Source organism: Bos grunniens, chromosome 22 (assembly GCF_055505025.1).
Source record: "Bos grunniens cultivar Pamir isolate PY7600 chromosome 22, Bosgru_T2T1.0, whole genome shotgun sequence".
NCBI classification, from domain to species: domain Eukaryota; kingdom Metazoa; phylum Chordata; class Mammalia; order Artiodactyla; family Bovidae; genus Bos; species Bos grunniens.
Window position 1 is genome coordinate 1,892,622 of NC_141186.1, and position 17,977 is coordinate 1,910,598.

The following is a 17,977-nucleotide window of genomic DNA, read 5'->3' on the forward strand; positions in this document are numbered from 1 at the left end:
TCAGTTCTAATGAGGTGGATGAAACTGGAGCCAATTATACAGAGTGAAGTAGGCCAGAAGGAAAAACACCAATACAGTATACTAACGCATATATATGGAATTTAGAAAGATGGTAACAATAACCCTGTATGCGAGACAGCAAAAGAGACACAGATGTATAGAACAGTCTTTTGGACTCTGTGGGAGAGGGAGGGGGTGGGATGCTTTGGGAGAATGGCATTAAAACAAGTATAATATCATATAAAAAATGAATCGTCAGTCCAGGTTCGATGCAGAATACAGGACACTTGGGGCTGGTGCACTGGGATGACCCACAGGGATCGTATGGGGAGGGAGGTGGGAGGGGGGTTCAGAATGGGGAACACGTGTACACCCGTGGTGGATTCATGTTGATGTATGGCAAAACCAATACAATATTGTAAAGTAATTACTCTCTAATTAAAATAAATAAATTTAAGTTAAAAAATTAAAAAAAATCCGAGAAAGGTAAAAAAAAAATGCTTTCTTAATTTTGTGTGTATTTTTTAATGTACTATTTGTCTTAAAAGTATTATATTACTATATAGCTGATTATGTTAATTTGGTACCTAAGCTAATTTTGTTGAACAAATTGGACTTGTTAAAATGCTCTCGGAACAAAACTCATTTGTATGTAAGAGACTTGCTGCTGCTACTTCTGCTAAGTCACTTCAGTCGTGTCGGACTCTGTGCGACCCCATGGACTGCAGCCTACCCGACTCCTCCATCCCTGGGATTTTCCAGGAAAGAACATGGGAGTGGGTTGCCATTTCCTTCTCCAATGCATGAGAGTGAAAAGTGAAAGTGAAGTCACTCAGTCATGTCTGACTCTTCGTGACCCCATGGACTGCAGCCTCTCAGGCTCCTCCATCTATGGGAGTTTCCAGGCAAGAGTACTGGAGTGGAGATATATATTGTATTCCTCAGTTTTGTTTTTTAAAAAATATTTTCTAGTACTTTGTTAAGATTTTTCACTGTGTTCATCTATTCTTTTAAGTTCAGTTGTCATTCCCATTACAGTTGCTTTGAACTGTTTATCAGGTAAATTATTTACCTCTGTTTCACTAAGATTTTCTTTTCAGGGTTTTTTCTTATTATTTCTTTTGAAACATATTCCTCTTCCTTCTCATTTTGTTTGTTTCAGTCTATAAAACTGGGCTTGCTCCCTCCTGAGTGTATGCAGGGACACACACATGCTGGCAATGGCAGCTTATATCTTGGCCCAGCAGCAGGCTGGAGTCCAAGCCAGCCCTGCTCCCTGCAAGCATGCACACTCTCACAGTCAGAGGCAGAACTGTTGATCAGAACTGCCTTCATGGGGAGCAGCATGGGACAAGAGGGGCTGGAGTGGAAACCTGGTGAGCGCTGGACAGGGGCTCATGTCATGTCTTGGCAGGCTGGCCAGTGCCCCTGGCAGCTTCAACCTCTGCCTCCACATTGTGACTGGAAGCAGGCAAAGCTGTATGCTCTTCAAGAGCAGAGGCCCAGTTTCCTACATCCCTCTGGTAAGCCCCATTGGGTTTCAAGGCTTCCCAGATGGTACAGTGGTAAAGAACCTGCCTGCCAATGCAGGAGATATAAGAGACATGGGTTCAGTCCCCAGGTCGGGAAGATCCCCTAGAGTAGGAAATGACAACCTATTCCAATATTCTTGCCTGGAAAATTCCATTGAAAAAAAGGAGCCTGGCAGACTGCAGTCCATGGGATTGCAAAGAGTCAGACATGACTGACCACACACACACACACACACACACTGAGTTTCAAACTTGCAAGGGGCTTGTCTTCCAGTGGTGTCAGATCTCAGGGCTGGAGTGCCCAATGTGGAGCTCCAATCCTTCACTCCTCAGGGAGGATCCCTGAACCTGTGATGTCCCCTCTTCTCTGTGTCTCTGCTAGGCGTGGAGGTCCTGACCACATTCTTCTCCCTTCCCACTAGACTCCATGTGGATCTTTCTTTACAGCCTTGGTTGAAGAAGATCTGCCCTACTTGTTCCCAGGTTGATTTCAATGAGAGCTGTAGTTTGAATGTTAAAATGAGGGGAGGTGAGCCCAGAATCCTCCTAATTTTCCACCTGGATCTCTCTTTTCTTGACTTTATTAACCATGAGTATAATAAACACAGCACTACTTTATCATTTCAAGCTTTATCTTTAGGCTATTTGTTTTCAAGTTCTAAGAAAGTGAGATGCATTATGGTTATTACCACTCTTTTCCAGGTCTCTAACAGGAACACTTCTTGGATCACCCTCGCTCAGACAGACTCACTGTTCCCCTTTCACAAGTCCTCATTTCACTGTCTGTATTTAAGAACTCAAAGCCACTGTAATTTATACTGATAGTCTGTATCACCATTGGAGACTGGAAACATGTTGAGAGGAGGGACCTGTGTCTCCTTCACTGGGATCTCGCCTGTATGTAAAACGGAATCTGGGTCCTGCTGAGGATTCAGCAAATGAATGAATGAACAAATGAATGAACAGGTGGTCTCATAATTTACCTGTACATAACCTAAAATATTTGGGTACAGACTTTTGGAATCCCAGGAATATCTCCTACCAGAAGTTTCAGTTTAGACTCATTGGTTTGAAATGCCTCTCAGCTTGGATATTTCAGGGAGATTCTTTTTTATTATTATTATTTTATTAAGAGCAACCAAATGCTTTAACGATTTTCTAATCAAATAAGCATAAAGTCAAGCTCTAGGAAAAAATCTGGGATGTCCACTCATGCTACCCACTGTGTGTCCACTCTGCTCTGAGTGACCAGATGGAAAGAATCAGAGGGATACAGTGTTCAATTCTAATCATTTCATGTTTCAAGAAATAAAGAAGGTAGGGTGGAAAATGTAAAGAGCCATTTGTCCTTAGAACTAGTTGAAAGCACTAACTTCTTTAGTCATTATGACTTCTTCTGAAACAAAGTGCCAGACAGCTTATGCAACGAAGCACAGACAGAGAAAACTTAGGCAACTGAAATATCGTACACATAAAAGGATGACATTTTCTTAACAGTGTACTGGAAGGTAAAAATAGCAATACCGGTACTGGGCAGAGCAGTAAAATATATTTTTTGCCTCAGACTCTTCAGGGTTACCAAGTTATTCTCCTAATTTAATAGCCTGCTAAGGAAAGAAACTAAGAAAATGGGAAATTGAATCTGTTCTCTAGTTCTTTTGAAACAACATTTAGAGACTAAAAATCCAAAGCAAATAAAATATGTAATTACATGCAACTCACAACTGATTCTGGTTTATTGTCAAATTTTCTAAAGATAAAACTTCGCAATGTGACTCAGGCACTGAGTTTTGAATAACTTTAAATGGAAACTACATCTGTTATAGGCTGCACACTGCAATCCTAAAATCTGTCAGTTCAGTTCAGTTCAGTCACTCAGTCATGTCCAACTCTTTGCGACCCCATGGACTGCAGCACACCAGGCCTCCCTGTCCATCACCAACTTCCAGAATTTACTCAAACTCATGTCCACTGAGTCCGTGATGCCATCCAACCATCTCATCCTCTCTCAACCCCTTCTCCTCCCACCTTCAATCCTTCCCAGCAACAGGGTCTTTTCCAATGAGTCAGTTCTTCACATCAAGTGGCCAAAGTATTGAAGTTTCAGCTTCAGCATCAGTCCCTCCAATGAATATTCAGGACTGACTTCCTTCAGGATGGACTGGTTGGATCTCCCTGTAGTCCAAAGGACTCTGAAGAGTCTTCTCCAATACCACAATTCAAAAGCATCAATTCTTCGGTGCTCAGCTTTCTTTACAGTCCAACTCTCACATCCATACATGACTACTGGAAAAACCATAGCCTTGACTAGACAGACCTTTGTTGGTTAAGAAATGCCTCTGCTCTTTAATATGCTGTCTAGGTTGGTCATAGCTTTTCTTCCAAGGAGCAAGTGTCTTTTCATTTCATGGTTGCAGTCACCATCCACAGTGATTTTGGAGCCCAAGAAAATAAAGTTTGTCACTGTTTCCACTGTTTCCCCATCTATTTCCCATGAAGTGATGGGACCAGATGCCATGATCTTTGTTTTCTGAAAGCTGAGCTTTAAGCCAACTTTTTAACTCTCCTCTTTCACTTTCATCAAGAGCCTCTTTAGTTCTTCACTTTCTGCCATAAGGGTGGTGTCATCTGCATATCTGAGGTTATTAATATTTCTCCTGGCAGTCTTGATTCCAGCTTGTGCTTCCTCCAGCCCAGTGTTTCTCATGATGTGCTCTGCATATAAGTTAAATAAGCAGGGTGACAATATACAGCCTTGACATACTCCTTTCCCTATTTGGAACCAGCCTGTTGTTCCATGTCCAGTTCTAACTGTTGCTTCCTGACCTGTATACAAATTTCTCAAGAGGAAGGTCAGGTGGTCTGGTATTCCCATATCTTTCAGAATTTTCCACAGTTTTTTGTGATCCACACAGTCAAAGGCTTTGGCATACTCAATAAAGCAGAAATAGATGTTTTTCTGGAACTCTCTTGCTTTTTCCATGATCCAGCGGACATTGGCAATTTGATCTCTGGTTCCTCTGCCTTTTCTAAATCCAGCTTGAACATCTGTAAGTTCACGGTTCACGTACTATTGAAGCCTGGATTGGAGAATTTTGAGCAGTACTTTACTAGCTTATGAGATGAGTGCAATTGTGTGGTAGTTTGAACATTCTTTGGCACTGCCTTTCTTTGGGATTGCAATGAAAACTAACCTTTTCCAGTCCTGTGGCCACTGCTGAGTTTTCCAAATTTGCTGGCATATTGAGTGCAGCACTAAAATCTGTAGTCAGCTTTAAAATTAAATTGTCTGCTCCTACTAATTATGGCATCTTAGTATTCTGAATTAAAAGTATGCTCAAAACATGTCACCTGGCATGCCCTAAGTAGTGATCATTCATCATTTTAAACATCCTGGTGACGGTAAACTCATCACCCATCAGCAGCCCGCTCTACTGTTTGCTGGGTGCTTAGTCACTGAGTGGTGTCCGATTCTCTGCAACCATATGGACTGTAGCCCACCAGGCTCCTCTGTCCATGGGGATTCTCCAGGTGAGAATACTGGAGTGGGTTGCCATGCCCTTCTCCAGGGGATCTTCCCAACCTAGATACAGAACCAGGGTCTCCTGCATTGCAGGCAGATTCTTTACCAGCTAAGCCACCAGGGAAGCCTTGCTCTACAGTAGATGTCTCTAATTCCGACACACGTTTCCTTCCTATTGGTGAACTGACTTTGCTCCCTCTCTCCCCAAACTTCCACTCTGCGGTCTTGGCTCCCTTTGCTGAGGTTCCACATAATAAATCCAATTGTTTTCGTATTCTCAATGTCATTCAATTTTCCTAGTTAACCAAAGTATTTTCCAATCCTTTTATGACTGTACTTCAAAACCTGTTGACTTAACTTCCAGGCAACAGTGGGAACAATCCACTTCTCTCTCCAGCAACACCACCAGTCCAGTCAAGGCTGCCACCATCTCTCAGTGGACAACTGGACCTGCCTCTCCTTCCCACTCTCATTCCTTCAAGTGTACTCCCTGAAAATTGGCCAGGACGATCCTAGCTAAAGAGATTTTCACTATGTCTCAGCCTGTTAGTAACTCTTCAGTCCTCTCCTCAATACTGGGGATAAAAGTTCAAAACTCTCAATGTGACCCGTGGGGCCTGTCAATCTCCCAGGCTCTTTTGCTAGCTATTCCCGGACTTCTTGACATGCTGCATCCCCAGCTTCTTTCAGTTCTTCAAATTAGCAAGCTCTCTTGCTCAAGACAACCTTCAGAGATGTAGATCTATGATATGCTTTCTCTGTTATGTTTGCTATTTGAGAATTAGTGGAGTTCAGGTCTTAGGTTACGCATCATTTTTTAATAGAAAAACTTGTCCAAATCCCTCAACCAGACCAAGTTCTTTTGTAATTTCTCATTGCCTCTTTTACCACGCTTCATCAAATTTATCATAATTTTTATATACTTCATTCTATAAGTAATAATATTACCTAGTTTAATTAAGGGCTTGCTACATGCTGAGAACTATGCTAAAAAGTTTTATCTTATTTAAAAGCAGTATCTTACTTAGGCTTCAAAGTAAGGCCATGAGTAGTCAGAATTGCTACCCATACATCACAGATGAGGAAAGAGGGGCTTGGGGAGGTAAAGGTGAGTGGAAGAGTGAGGATTAGAATCCACCCAATTCTAGAACCTATTGATATTCTGACCTATTCAAAATAATGTTGATACCCTAAGCCTAACCTTCCAGCTCCACGAGGCATGGATACCAATAATCAGGGAGTCTGTCAGAAGCAAATTATGGTCCTGTTTGCCCAGCATCACAAAATCAGAGTAAAATCTCTGTAGTTTTTATCTGTACTTCCCTCTCCTATTCTTTGGGGCACATAAATACCTAAGAAAAGGGGAAATTAAATGAATAAATTTGGCACTCTTATCTTGACCTCTCTAGAGACTTCTTGAATTTTTAATGCACTTTCCAGAAAACAAATAGCAGAGAATAGGAGGTGAGCAGTTTAAATACATTTGTCTGGACTCATTAGCAATAGGGTGGATCTAGTACGATGTAGAATTCAGATGATTTAGAGATGGATCTCAGCTCATTTCCCACAACACTAACAATAATAGCTACCAACACTGCTCAAGATTTACCATCTGCCAAGCTCTATGCTAAGTGATTTGCATATGTTATAATCATCACATTAGCCTGATGAGGTTGTTACCATTACAATCCCCATTTTACCAGATGAGGAAACGGAGATGCCAAAAAAATAGTCAAATTCTCTGCTCAGAGTCCACAATTAGTGAAATTCAGTACCAGCTGGGCCTGCAGTGCTTAGTGCAATTGGGTAGCATTGTGTTGAGCAAGGAAAGATTCAGGATATAATCTGACAATCACGTGAGGAGAATCTATTAATGCTAAACGGTGGGCTGGATAGAGAAACCAGAGGGAAAAGCACACAGCAACAATAATGTGGTTATTACATTTCGTCAGAGGTGGTGCCAAGAGTGAGGGTAGATACAGAATTGAAATTTAAGGGAATTGGGCAGGGAGATGAATAAAGATTCCATCTGGGGTGACCCTAGGATTTTTATTATAACAGTAAGGAATTTGACTCAGCTTGATGGGGCAGAATAGTAATCTTGGGCCAATTTAAGGGCATAAAATGATCCAGAAGTAACAATCAGCCAGATAAATGTCATTTATTCATACAACCAGTAAACTGGGTTAAGGATCTATTTGGTAGTAGGCATTGCTCTGGGCATTTGACAGCTGTGAACTAAACTGAAAAAGTCTCTCTCTTCTGGTGGGGAAGAAAGAGACAATAAAGGAACACATCTGCATGCACATGGATAATGTGTCAGGGGTGGTGGGCGCTGGGAACTTTGTAAACTGGGTCAGGGGACAAGAGAATTCAGAGAGTTGTGGGCACATCAGGGCAGGCGCCCTAATTATGCAGAGACCCAGGGGAAGCGAGGGCTTGTGCTACTGCATGCATCGGACAGCAGTGAGCACCAGGATAAGGGAAGAGCAGTAGCAGGGAGCTCCCTGTGGCTGCAGCAAGGGGAGCAGGGGGAAGTTGAGGGGAGGGCACCTAGGACAAGCCCGTGGAGGCAGAACTTTGAGCCTCTCCAGGGATAATAACTTTCATTAAACTCCTGCTATGTGGATAGCTGAAGCACTTTGTGACTTTCTTTGAAAAATTACTATTGTGCTATACAGTAGGTCCTTATTAGTTATCTATTTTATTTATAGCAGTATCTATATGTCAATACCAAACTTCTAATTTATCTCTCTACACTTTCCCCCTTGGTAACCATACATTTGTTTTCTATATCTGTGACTCAATTTCTGTTTTATATAATAGGTTCATGCATACCATTTTTTAAGATTTCTCATATAAGTGGTATCATATGATATTTGTCTTTATCTGACTTATTTCACTCAGAATAACACCTCTAAGGGCTTCCCTGGTAGCTCAGCTGGTAAAGAATCTGCCTGCAATCCCTGGGTTTGATCCCTGGGCTGGGAAGATCCCCTGGAGAAGGAAAAGGCTACCGACTTCAGTATTGTGGCCTGGAGAATTCCATGGACTGCAAAGTCCATTGGGTCACATAATCGGACATGACTGAGTGATTTTCACTTTCAATCTCTAGGTCATCCATATGATTGCAAATAGAATCATTCGATTCAGTTTTGGTTGAGTAATATTCCATTGTATATATGTACCACAACTTCTTTATCCATATATCTACTGAAGGACATTTAGGTTCTTTCTATGTCTTGGTTATTTTAAATAGTGCTTCAAAGAACACTGGGGTGCATGTATCCTTTTGAATTATGGTTTTCTACAGATATAAGTCCAGGAGGAGAATTGCCAGATCATGTGGTAGCTCTATTTTTAGTTTTTTAAGGAACATCCACCCTGTCCTTCATAGTGGCTGTTACCACTTTACATTCCCACCAACAGTGTGGAAGGGTTCTCTTTTCTTCAAACTCTCTCCAGCATTTATTGTTGTAGGAGAAGGTGATGGCACCCCACTCCAGTACTCTTGCCTGGAAAATCCCATGGATGGAGGAGCCTGATAGGCTGCAGTCCATGGGGTTGCTGAGAGTGAGACACAACTGAGTGACTTTTCACTTTCATGCATTGGAGAAGGAAATGGCAACCCACTCCAGTGTTCTTGCCTGGAGAATCCCAGGGATAGGGGAGCCTGGTGGGCTGCCATCTATGGGGTTGCACAGAGTCAGACACGACTGAAGTGACTCAGCAGCAGCAGCAGCAGCCTTTTTAATGGTGGCCATTCTGACTGGTGTGAGGCGATCTCATTGCAGTTTTGACTTGCATTTCTCTAATAATTAGCAGTGTTGAGCATATTTTCATGTGGCCCTTGGCCATCTCTACATATTCTTTGGAGAAATATCTCTGTAGCAGATCACACTTGATATATAGATTTATATGAAACATTCTGAATAATCAGATTAATGGTAACGTTATTTCAAGTGAATGTACTATTTCCTCTTGGACACGTGGTGGCTTCCAAATGGTCTCTATGACGAATGATGTCCAAACATTTTTCTAGGTTTGGATTATTTGGGAACCCTTCCTCTTAATAGTACGTTTTCACAGATATGAGGTATTTCTTGATAATCTCTATAGGTTTGCAGTTGTGAGACTAATTACCTGCTGATGGTAGTGATCACCTTTTCAGAGTAGATGCCTTCTGGCACTGGTTCATATACCGCCTCCACTATCTGCAAAACAAACAGGCTGGAGTAATGGAAGTAAAGCAGCCACAGGTGCCCTTGCATGGTGATACTTGGCCATGACACAGGAGCTATGTAACAAGCATCATAATCTCACGCACACATTTTCATCAGAAACAAAAATATCCCAACAATTTTAAAAGTAGCATTAATTGAACAGTTCTTGAGCACAGAATTATATTCTTCAAGGTAAGTAAAAGCTAACCTCAGATTCATAATAAATGATAGGATAATATAATATATTGTAGGATAATATAGTATATTGGATTGAGGGCAGGCCAAACCACAAGTAAAAATAAAAGACCAAAAGCAGTTTGATATATTATTTTTATAATTTTTTATGATAAATTGAAGAAAATTATAGGGGGAAATGTGCCCTAGCACATGATGTAGATTTAGAAGAAAGGAGAAAATAAATAAACTGGATCATGTGGCTAATAAACCAATGACTGCTTTTAATGGGTAGTTTTACTAAAATCACAAAGGTTCTGTTTAAGAAGAAAAGGAATGGTGTTTTTGGCACCATGAGACCCTTTTGTCTGCCAAGGTTGCTTACTTTTGTGGCCAGGGAGAGCATGTTGGTGCTGTAGAAGGGAGGATCCAGGGTCGCCATCTGATAAAGGATGCAGCCTGCTGCCCACACATCTGCCTTTTCCCCATACGGCTCGCTCTTCAGCACCTCCGGGCTGAAGTAAAACCAGGATGTTAACGCACGATGCAAAGGGAGAAGTCGGCACGGGAAAAAGTTCGATTTTCAAGCCATAATTGGAGATGGGAGAAAAACAAAGGAAACTCTTGATTACTATTTCAAGTAAACACATTTAAACATATCTTTGGATTCTCTCAGACTTAGGTGAGTCAAGAAGCACAACCAAGCAATTCTAAGCAATAAATCACATAAACAACTCCTATTAAATGTCCTTCTACTTTTAGAAACAACCACCTCCCGTTGGTAGATGGAATGACTGTCTCCAGTTCTCACTATTCTGGAAATTCTGAATATCCCACCTTTCGTCTCAGTGGACAGTATTTGTTACCCACCCCTGGCTTTGCTACTGGCTGCGCTGTCTTGCCCTGCCAGTGGAGTGTGGAGGTGGCACGGCACCAGATCAGGGCCTCGGTGCTTCCATTTGTCACTCTAGGAGCGCCTGTCCAAAGGACTAATCCCAGGTAGCTGCTGCCCATCTGGCCACACGGAGCAGATCTGCACATGTAAACCTGCAGCCTGAAGGAGACCCAGGCCAGGAGACCCACAGACCTGGGAGTCTGACAGTAAATGCCTATTGTGGAATGCCACTCAGATTCTATGGTGATTTTTTATAAGCAAAACTGACACAGCACTGTCCCTTTGCTATTCAATGCTAGTATAAAGTCTAAGGCAAGACCACACTTAAATACGTTGCAGAAAATGACAACATCCACATGCTCATCTCTTTTGAAATTGCATTTCTAGTCTGAATAAGGATGCTGTGTCTGTGTGTATGTTCAGTTGTGTCCAACTTTTTGCAACCCCATGGACTGTAGCCCACTGGGCTCCTTTGTCCTTGTAATTTTCCAGGCAAGAATAATGGAGTGGGTTGCTGTTTCCTTCTCCAGGGGATCTTCCTAACCCAGGATTAAACCCCTGTCTCTTGCATTTCCTGCATTAGCAGGAAGGTTCTTTACCAGTTGAGCCACCAGGGAAGCCCCGGATAAGGATGCTGTCAGCCTTTAAATGGAGTTAAACTGTGAGGGTTTAATGGTTTGATATTTTTTAAAATGTGGACAGGAGTATAGTTCCCTTGGATATTTTGAACTAATAGAAGTTTCCTCCCTCATATTTATAGACAAATGTTAAAAGCATTCAGCACCCACACACCCTAAATTAATAGTTTGATGATTCACTTCTATAGTATGTACTTAGGACTGTGCTCAACCCTCTAAATTAATAGGGTAGGGATTAATGGTTAAGTTAGACAGTGGATTAATATATAAAGAAACTCATAAATTGGTATCTGAACAGTAAGTATTGGCTGTTTAGAATAACCAAGGAGTTGCTATTAGTGTGAGATTATGGGGAATGATTCCTGGTTTAAGACTTATGTACTTACAGAGGAAGTATGATTTCCAGATCTCTCAGTTATTTTCATATGTATTGTCTGAATTTAAAAATGGCAAAGGAGGATTCTAGGGTGAAATTTCCAGGGCTCTACTGGTCCTAAGTGTACAAAATGTCCCTGTTGTCAGTTGGTCAACTGCTCACATTTTTAAAAATGCCATAATAGGAAAAAGTTCTCCAACAACCAAAAAAATATCCTTGGCTCCCCACAGTTGAATGTCTCATGTTTTTATCTACTGAGAACTCAGAAGATTTGTTTCATAATAAACAGGTGCTCTGAGTGCTCCACCCATCCCCCTCAACCCCCTTTCCCATTCCCAGTTGCTGTGCACTTCTACTCTAAAGAGCCGGCATCTGTACTTCCCTGGAAGATAGCCCTCATTTTTCCTTGAAAGATAATCACTCAGTGTAGAGGAGAACACTTATAAGAACAGAAGTTGCTTAGTTTATTTTTCTCACCATTACATCTCCTCCTTCATCTCACCAGAATCCACAGACTTCTCTCGCAGCCAGAGGCACGGATGCCCCTTTGCAACATGGCTGTGCCACTCCTCCCAACAAAAGATGGAGTCCATGTTGTACCCTTTGAATCTGAGCTTGACCATATAACTTGCTTTGGTCAAGAAGACACCGGGAAAAGTGATGCAAGGAGAGAACACAGAAGCACTTAGTCTTTATGGCTCACTCTCTCTTCCTGCTCTTGAAGACCCTAACGACCACAAGCAGGTGACTGAGCCCGGGTTCTCCAGGCTGGATGATAAGCATCACATGGCCCAGTTACGTTTAGTCCCCATGCCCACCACCACATCCATCAGTGGAGCCCTTGAGAGCCAGGTCACCACAATACACAGGTTAGCCCAGACAATACGCATCAACAATCCCAGCTCAAACCAGCCCAGGTTGCCAGCATGCAGTTTGTTGCTATTGCTCAGTTGCCAAGTTGTGTCTGACTGTTTGTGACCCCCTACAGGACACAGTATATACCACAAGAAGAGGGGAAAAGGTTATTGTATCAATCCACTAAGTTTTGCGGTTGTTGCTGCTGCTGCTGCTGCTAAGTCGCTTCAGTCGTGTCCAACTCTGTGCAACCCCATAGATGGCAGCCCACCAGGCTCCCCCATCCCTGGGATTCTCCAGGCAAGAACACCGGAGAGGGTTGCCATTTCCTTCTCCAATGCAGGAAAATGAAAAGTGAAAGTGAAGTCGCTCAGTCGTGTCCGACCCTCAGCGACCCCATGGACTGCAGCCTACCAGGCTCCTCCATCCATGAGATTTCCCAGGCAAGAGTACTGGAGTGGGGTGCCATTGCCTTCTCCGTTGAGGCTGTTAGTCAAAGTTAACTGACAGAATAGCTTCCATCAGATTCTGAAAGCTGTCCACCACCCTCTGAAAAAAATAAAGAATCACTTCTCTGGAAGAGAACAAGAAAGGTCAATAAAAGACCACTCTGTTGCCAACTATCACTGTACTCCTGAGGTCCAACTTGAATATTCTTTAAGATAAAAGGGTTTCATAACTACAATGAAAAGCAAGCCAAAAATAAAGTCTGATTTCTGAAAGCCACAAAATGTTCTGTTATGGTCTGAGTGTATCTCCCTGCTTCCCCCACAAATTTATGTGTTGAGTCCCAATCCCTGGTACCTCAGGGTGTAATCATGTATAAAGAAAAGGCTTGTGTGAGCTGATGCAGAGCTGCCACTTGGCAGGGGGGGCAGGGGGGAGTGCGAGGGGTGCGGGTTCTGACCCAGTATGACCACTGTTTGTGTTAGTGGAGGAGGAGACAGCAGAAGTGTGCCTGTGCAGAGGGACACCTGTGGGAAGAGGCAGCAAGGGGACTAGACAGCACCTGCAAACCAAGGAGGGGCCTCAGAAGAAACCATACCTGCCAACGCCTTCATCTTGGACTCTAGACTTCAAATAAATTTCTGTTGTTTAAGCCACCCAGACTGTGTTATTTTTTATGGCATCACTAGCAAACTAATGCATGCTTTCCTGGTGGCTCAACAGTAAAGAATCCACCTGCAAATGCAGGAGACACAGGTTTGATCCCTGGGTTGGGAAGATCCCCTGGAGAAGGAAATGGCAACCCACTCCAGTGTTCTTGCCTGGAGAATCCCAGGGACAGGGGAGCCTGGTGGGCTGCTGTTTATGAGGTTGCACAGAGTCGGACACAACTGAAGTGACTTAGCAGCAGCAGCAGCATAATCATTTCACAATGTGCACAAGTATCAAAACATCATATCGCAAACCTCAAGTACATGTAATTTTCAATTGTCATTAATACCTCAGGAAAGTTGGAAAAAATTCAAGTGAAGCTAGGAATAGTATAGTTAGGTAGATGGCAAGGACAGTCTTTGTTTATTGCAATATTTAGATAAATAAGTCAACATAGTTCATAATCAGCAGCCTTTGAGAGGGGCCTGGACTAACGTTTATCTAAATACTACCTCTGTTTTTAAAAGGTGTGAATTCACAAACTAAGAGTGTAAACAAGGTAGAAGAAAGATGAGGAAGGAAGGATGCTTGATATAACTTTTAAAAAAGGCAACTGTTTTGATTTTTAAATTCAATTAGTAGTCCCTCACTTATGTGAGCAATTAAGTTGCTAATTGCCAAAGATTCTATTTACACATTATTGAGGTAAACAAAGAAAGTATTGAACCCAGGTGAAAAATACAAACATTTTGCAACTTCACAAACAATTCAATAATATGATGATTTATATAAATTGGGAGGAAGGACTTCTTTCCTTTAAATGCAACAAAGTATCAATACATTCAGAAGTAAATGGAATGAGACAATATGTTAAAAGGTTCAGAGTGTAGATAGTATAGTCTTCTTTCCTACAGTGGTCATGTTGTCATCTTTGTTAATAGTTTGATTATTGTACTCATTTTGTCAGCACATATACCAAAATTAGAATGACACATGAAAACAAGCATGACTTCAGCACAAGGATGACATGCAAATCTGTGAGGTGTTTGGTATTTTAGAGGTGATAATTGACAGGCAAAACATGAGGACAATATTCTAGTTAATAAAGTTGTTTTGCATAGGGGTAAAGATGAATAGAAAAAGGTAAGAAAAACCCAAGTAAGACGGCAGGTGTTTTGAGGGCATCAGAGGGCAGACACACTGAAACCATAATCACAGAAAACTAGTCAATCTAATCACATGGACCACAGCCTTCTCTAACTCAGTGAAACTAAGCCATGCCGTGTGGGGCCACCCAAGATGGGCGGGTCATGGTGGAGAGATCTGACAGAATATGGTCCACTGGAGAAGGGAATGGCAAACCACTTCAGTATTCTTGCCTTGAGAACCCCATGAACAGTACAAAAAGGCAAAATGATAGGATACTGAAAGAGGAACTCCCCAGGTCAGTAGGTGCCCAATATGCTACTGGAGATCAGTGGAGAAATAACCCCAGAAAGAATAAAGGGACGGAACCAAAGCAAAAACAATACCCAGTTGTGGATGTGACTGGTGATAGAAGCAAGGTCCGATGCTGTAAAGAGCAATATTGCACGGGAACCTGGAATGTTAGGTCCATGAATCAAGGCAAATTGGAAGTGGTCAAACAGGAGATGGCAAGAGTGAACGTCGACATTCTAGGAATCAGGGAACTAAAATGGACTGGAAAGGGTGAATTTAACTCAGATGACCATTATATCTACTATTGTGGGCCAGAATCCCTTAGAAGAAATGGAGTAGCCATTATGGTCAACAAAAGAGTCCAAAATGCAGTACTTGGATGCAATCTCAAAAACGACAGAATGATCTCTGTTCGTTTCCAAGGCAAACCATTCAATATCAGAGTAATCCAAGTCTATGCCCCAACCAGAAACGCTGAAGAAGATGAAGTTGAATGGTTCTATGAAGACCTACAAGACCTTTTAGAACTAACACCCCCAAAAGATGTCCTTTTCATTATAGGGGACTGGAATGCAAAAGTAGGAAGTCAAGAAACACCTGGAGTAACAGGCAAATTTGGCTTTGGAATACAGAATGAAGCAGGGCAAAGGCTAACAGAGTTTCGCCAAGAGAACGCAATGGTCATAGCAAACACCCTCTTCCAAAAACACAAGAGAAGATTCTACACATGGACATCACCAGATGGTCAACACCAAAATCAGACTGATTATATTCTTTGCAGCCAAAGATGGAGAAGCTCTATACAGTCAACAAAAACAAGACCACGAGCTGACTGTGGCTCAGACCATGAACTCCTTATGGCCAAATTCAGATTTAAATTGAAGAAAGTAGGTAAAACCACTAGACCATTCAGATATGATCTAAATCAAATCCTTTATGATTATACAGTGGGAGTGAGAAATAGATTTAAGGGACTAGATCTGATAGATAGAGTGCCTGATGAACTATGGAATGAGGTTCATGACATTGTACAGGAGACAGGGATCAAGACCATCCCCATGGAAAAGAAATGCAAAAAAGCAAAATGGCTGTCTTGGGAGGCCTTACAAATAGCTGTGAAAAGAAGAGAAGTGAAAAGTAAAGGAGAAAAGGAAAGATATAAGCATCTGAATGTAGAGTTCCAAAGAATAGCAAGAAGAGATAAGAAAGCCTTCTTCAGCGATCAATGCAAAGAAATAGAGGAAAACAACAGAATGGGAAAGACTAGAGATCTCTTCAAGAAAATTAGAGATACCAAGGGAACATTTCATGAAAAGATGGGTTCGATAAAGGACAGAAATGGTATGGACCTAACAGAAGCAGGAGATATTAAGAAGAGGTGACAAGAATACACAGAAGACCTGTACAAAAAGATCTTCACGACCCAGATAATCATGATGGTGTGATCAGTCACCTAGAGCCAGAAATCCTGGAATGTGAAGTCAAGTGGGTCTTAGAAAGCATCACGACAAACAAAGCTAGTGGAGGTGATGGAATTCCAGTTGAGCTATTTCAAATCCTGAAAGATGATGCTGTGAAAGTGCTGCATTCAATATGTCAGAAAATTTGGAAAACTCAGCAGTGGTCAAAGGACTGGAAAAGGTCAGTTTTCATTCCAATCCCAAAGAAAGGCAATGTCAAAGAATGCTCAAACTACCACACAATTGCACTCATTTCACACACTAGTAAAATAATGCTCAAAATTCTCCAAACCAGGCTTCAGTAATACGTGAACTGTGAACTTCCAGATGTTCAAGCTGGAAAGTTTGAACAAAGCTGCCTAGAAAAAGCAGAGGAACCAGAGATCAAATTGCCAACATTCGCTGGATCATCGAAAAAGCAAGAGAGTTCCAGAAAAACATCTATTTCTGCTTTATTGACTATGCCAAAGCCCCTGACTGTGTGGATTACAATAAACTGCGGAAAACTCTGAAAGATTTGGGAATACCAGACCACCTGACCTGCCTCTTGAGAAACCTGTATGCAGGTCAGGAAGCAACAGTTAGAACTGGACATGGAACAACAGACTGGTTCCAAATAGGAAAAGCAGTACGTCAAGGCTGTATATTGTCACCCTGCTTATTTAACTTATATGCAGAGTACATCATGAGAAACGCTGGACTGGAAGAAGCACAAGCTGGAATCAAGATTGCCAGAAGAAATATCACTAACTTCAGTTATGCAGATGACACCACCCTTATGGCAGAAAGTGAAGAAGAACTAAAAATCCTCTTGATGAAAGTGAAAGAGGAGAGTGAAAAAGTTGGCTTAAAGCTCAACATTCAGAAAATGAAGATCATGGCATCCGGTCCCACCACTTCATGGGAAATAGATGGGGAAACAGTGGAAACAGTGTCAGACATTATTCTTTTGGGCTCCAAAATCACTGCAGATGGTGATTGCAGCCATGAAATTAAAAGACGCTTACTCCTTGGAAGAAATGTTATGACCAACCTAGATAGCATATTCAAAAGCAGAGACATTACTTTCCCAACAAAGGTCTGTCTAGCCAAGGCTATGTTTTACCAGTGGTTATGTATGGATGTGAGAGTTGGACTGTGAAGAAAGCTGAGTGCCAAAGAATTGATGCTTTTGAACTGTGGTATTGGAGAAGACTCTTGAGAGTCCCTTGGACTGCAAGGAGATCCAACCAGTCCATTGTGAAGGAGATTAGCCCTGGGATTTCTTTGAAGGGAATGATGCTGAAGCTGAAACTCCAGTACTTTGGCCACCTCATGAGATGAGTTGACTCACTGGAAAAGACTCTGATGCTGGGAGGCACTCGGTACAGGAGGAAAAGGGGATGACAGAGGATGAGATGGCTGGATGGCATCACCGACTCGATGGACGTGAGTTTGAGTGAACTCCGGGAGTTAGTGATGGACAGGGAGGCCTGGCGTTCTGTGATTCATGGGGTCGCAAAGAGGCAGACACAACTGAGCGACTGAACTGAACTGAACTGAACTGATACAGACAGCAAAAACAAGACCTGAAGCTGACTGTGGCTCAGATCATCAGCTTCTCACAGCAAAATTCAGCCTTCAACTACAGAAAACCGGGAAAAACAATAGGTTAGCCAAGTATGACTTAAGTCAAATCCCATATGAATTTTAAGTAGAGGTAACAAATAGATTCAGGGGACTAGATCTAGTTAACAGTCTACCTGAAGAACTATGGACAGAGG

At 42.0% G+C, this 17,977-nt stretch overlaps 1 protein-coding gene and 1 non-coding gene across 8 annotated transcripts in view; one reads left to right on the forward strand and one right to left on the reverse strand.

The window, feature by feature from the left end:
• The window catches only part of NEK10 (NIMA related kinase 10), a 267,626-nt gene that overhangs the window by 112,771 nt on the left and 136,878 nt on the right, over nucleotides 1-17,977 (reverse strand). For all 7 annotated transcript variants that reach the window (XR_015150824.1, XM_086365568.1, XM_086365564.1 and 4 more), the window contains 2 exons: nucleotides 9,838-9,967; nucleotides 9,199-9,269 (listed from right to left, as the gene is read on the reverse strand). Coding sequence is in view for 6 of the 7 variants with exons in the window: in XM_086365568.1 (XP_086221694.1) it covers nucleotides 9,199-9,269; nucleotides 9,838-9,967 (201 nt within the window). In the remaining variant the exon portion in view is untranslated. The remainder of the gene's footprint in view (nucleotides 1-9,198; nucleotides 9,270-9,837; nucleotides 9,968-17,977) is intronic.
• Nucleotides 14,266-14,371, forward strand: LOC147347926 (U6 spliceosomal RNA). The gene has a single exon (XR_015152033.1). It is a non-coding gene; the product is annotated as a U6 spliceosomal RNA (small nuclear RNA).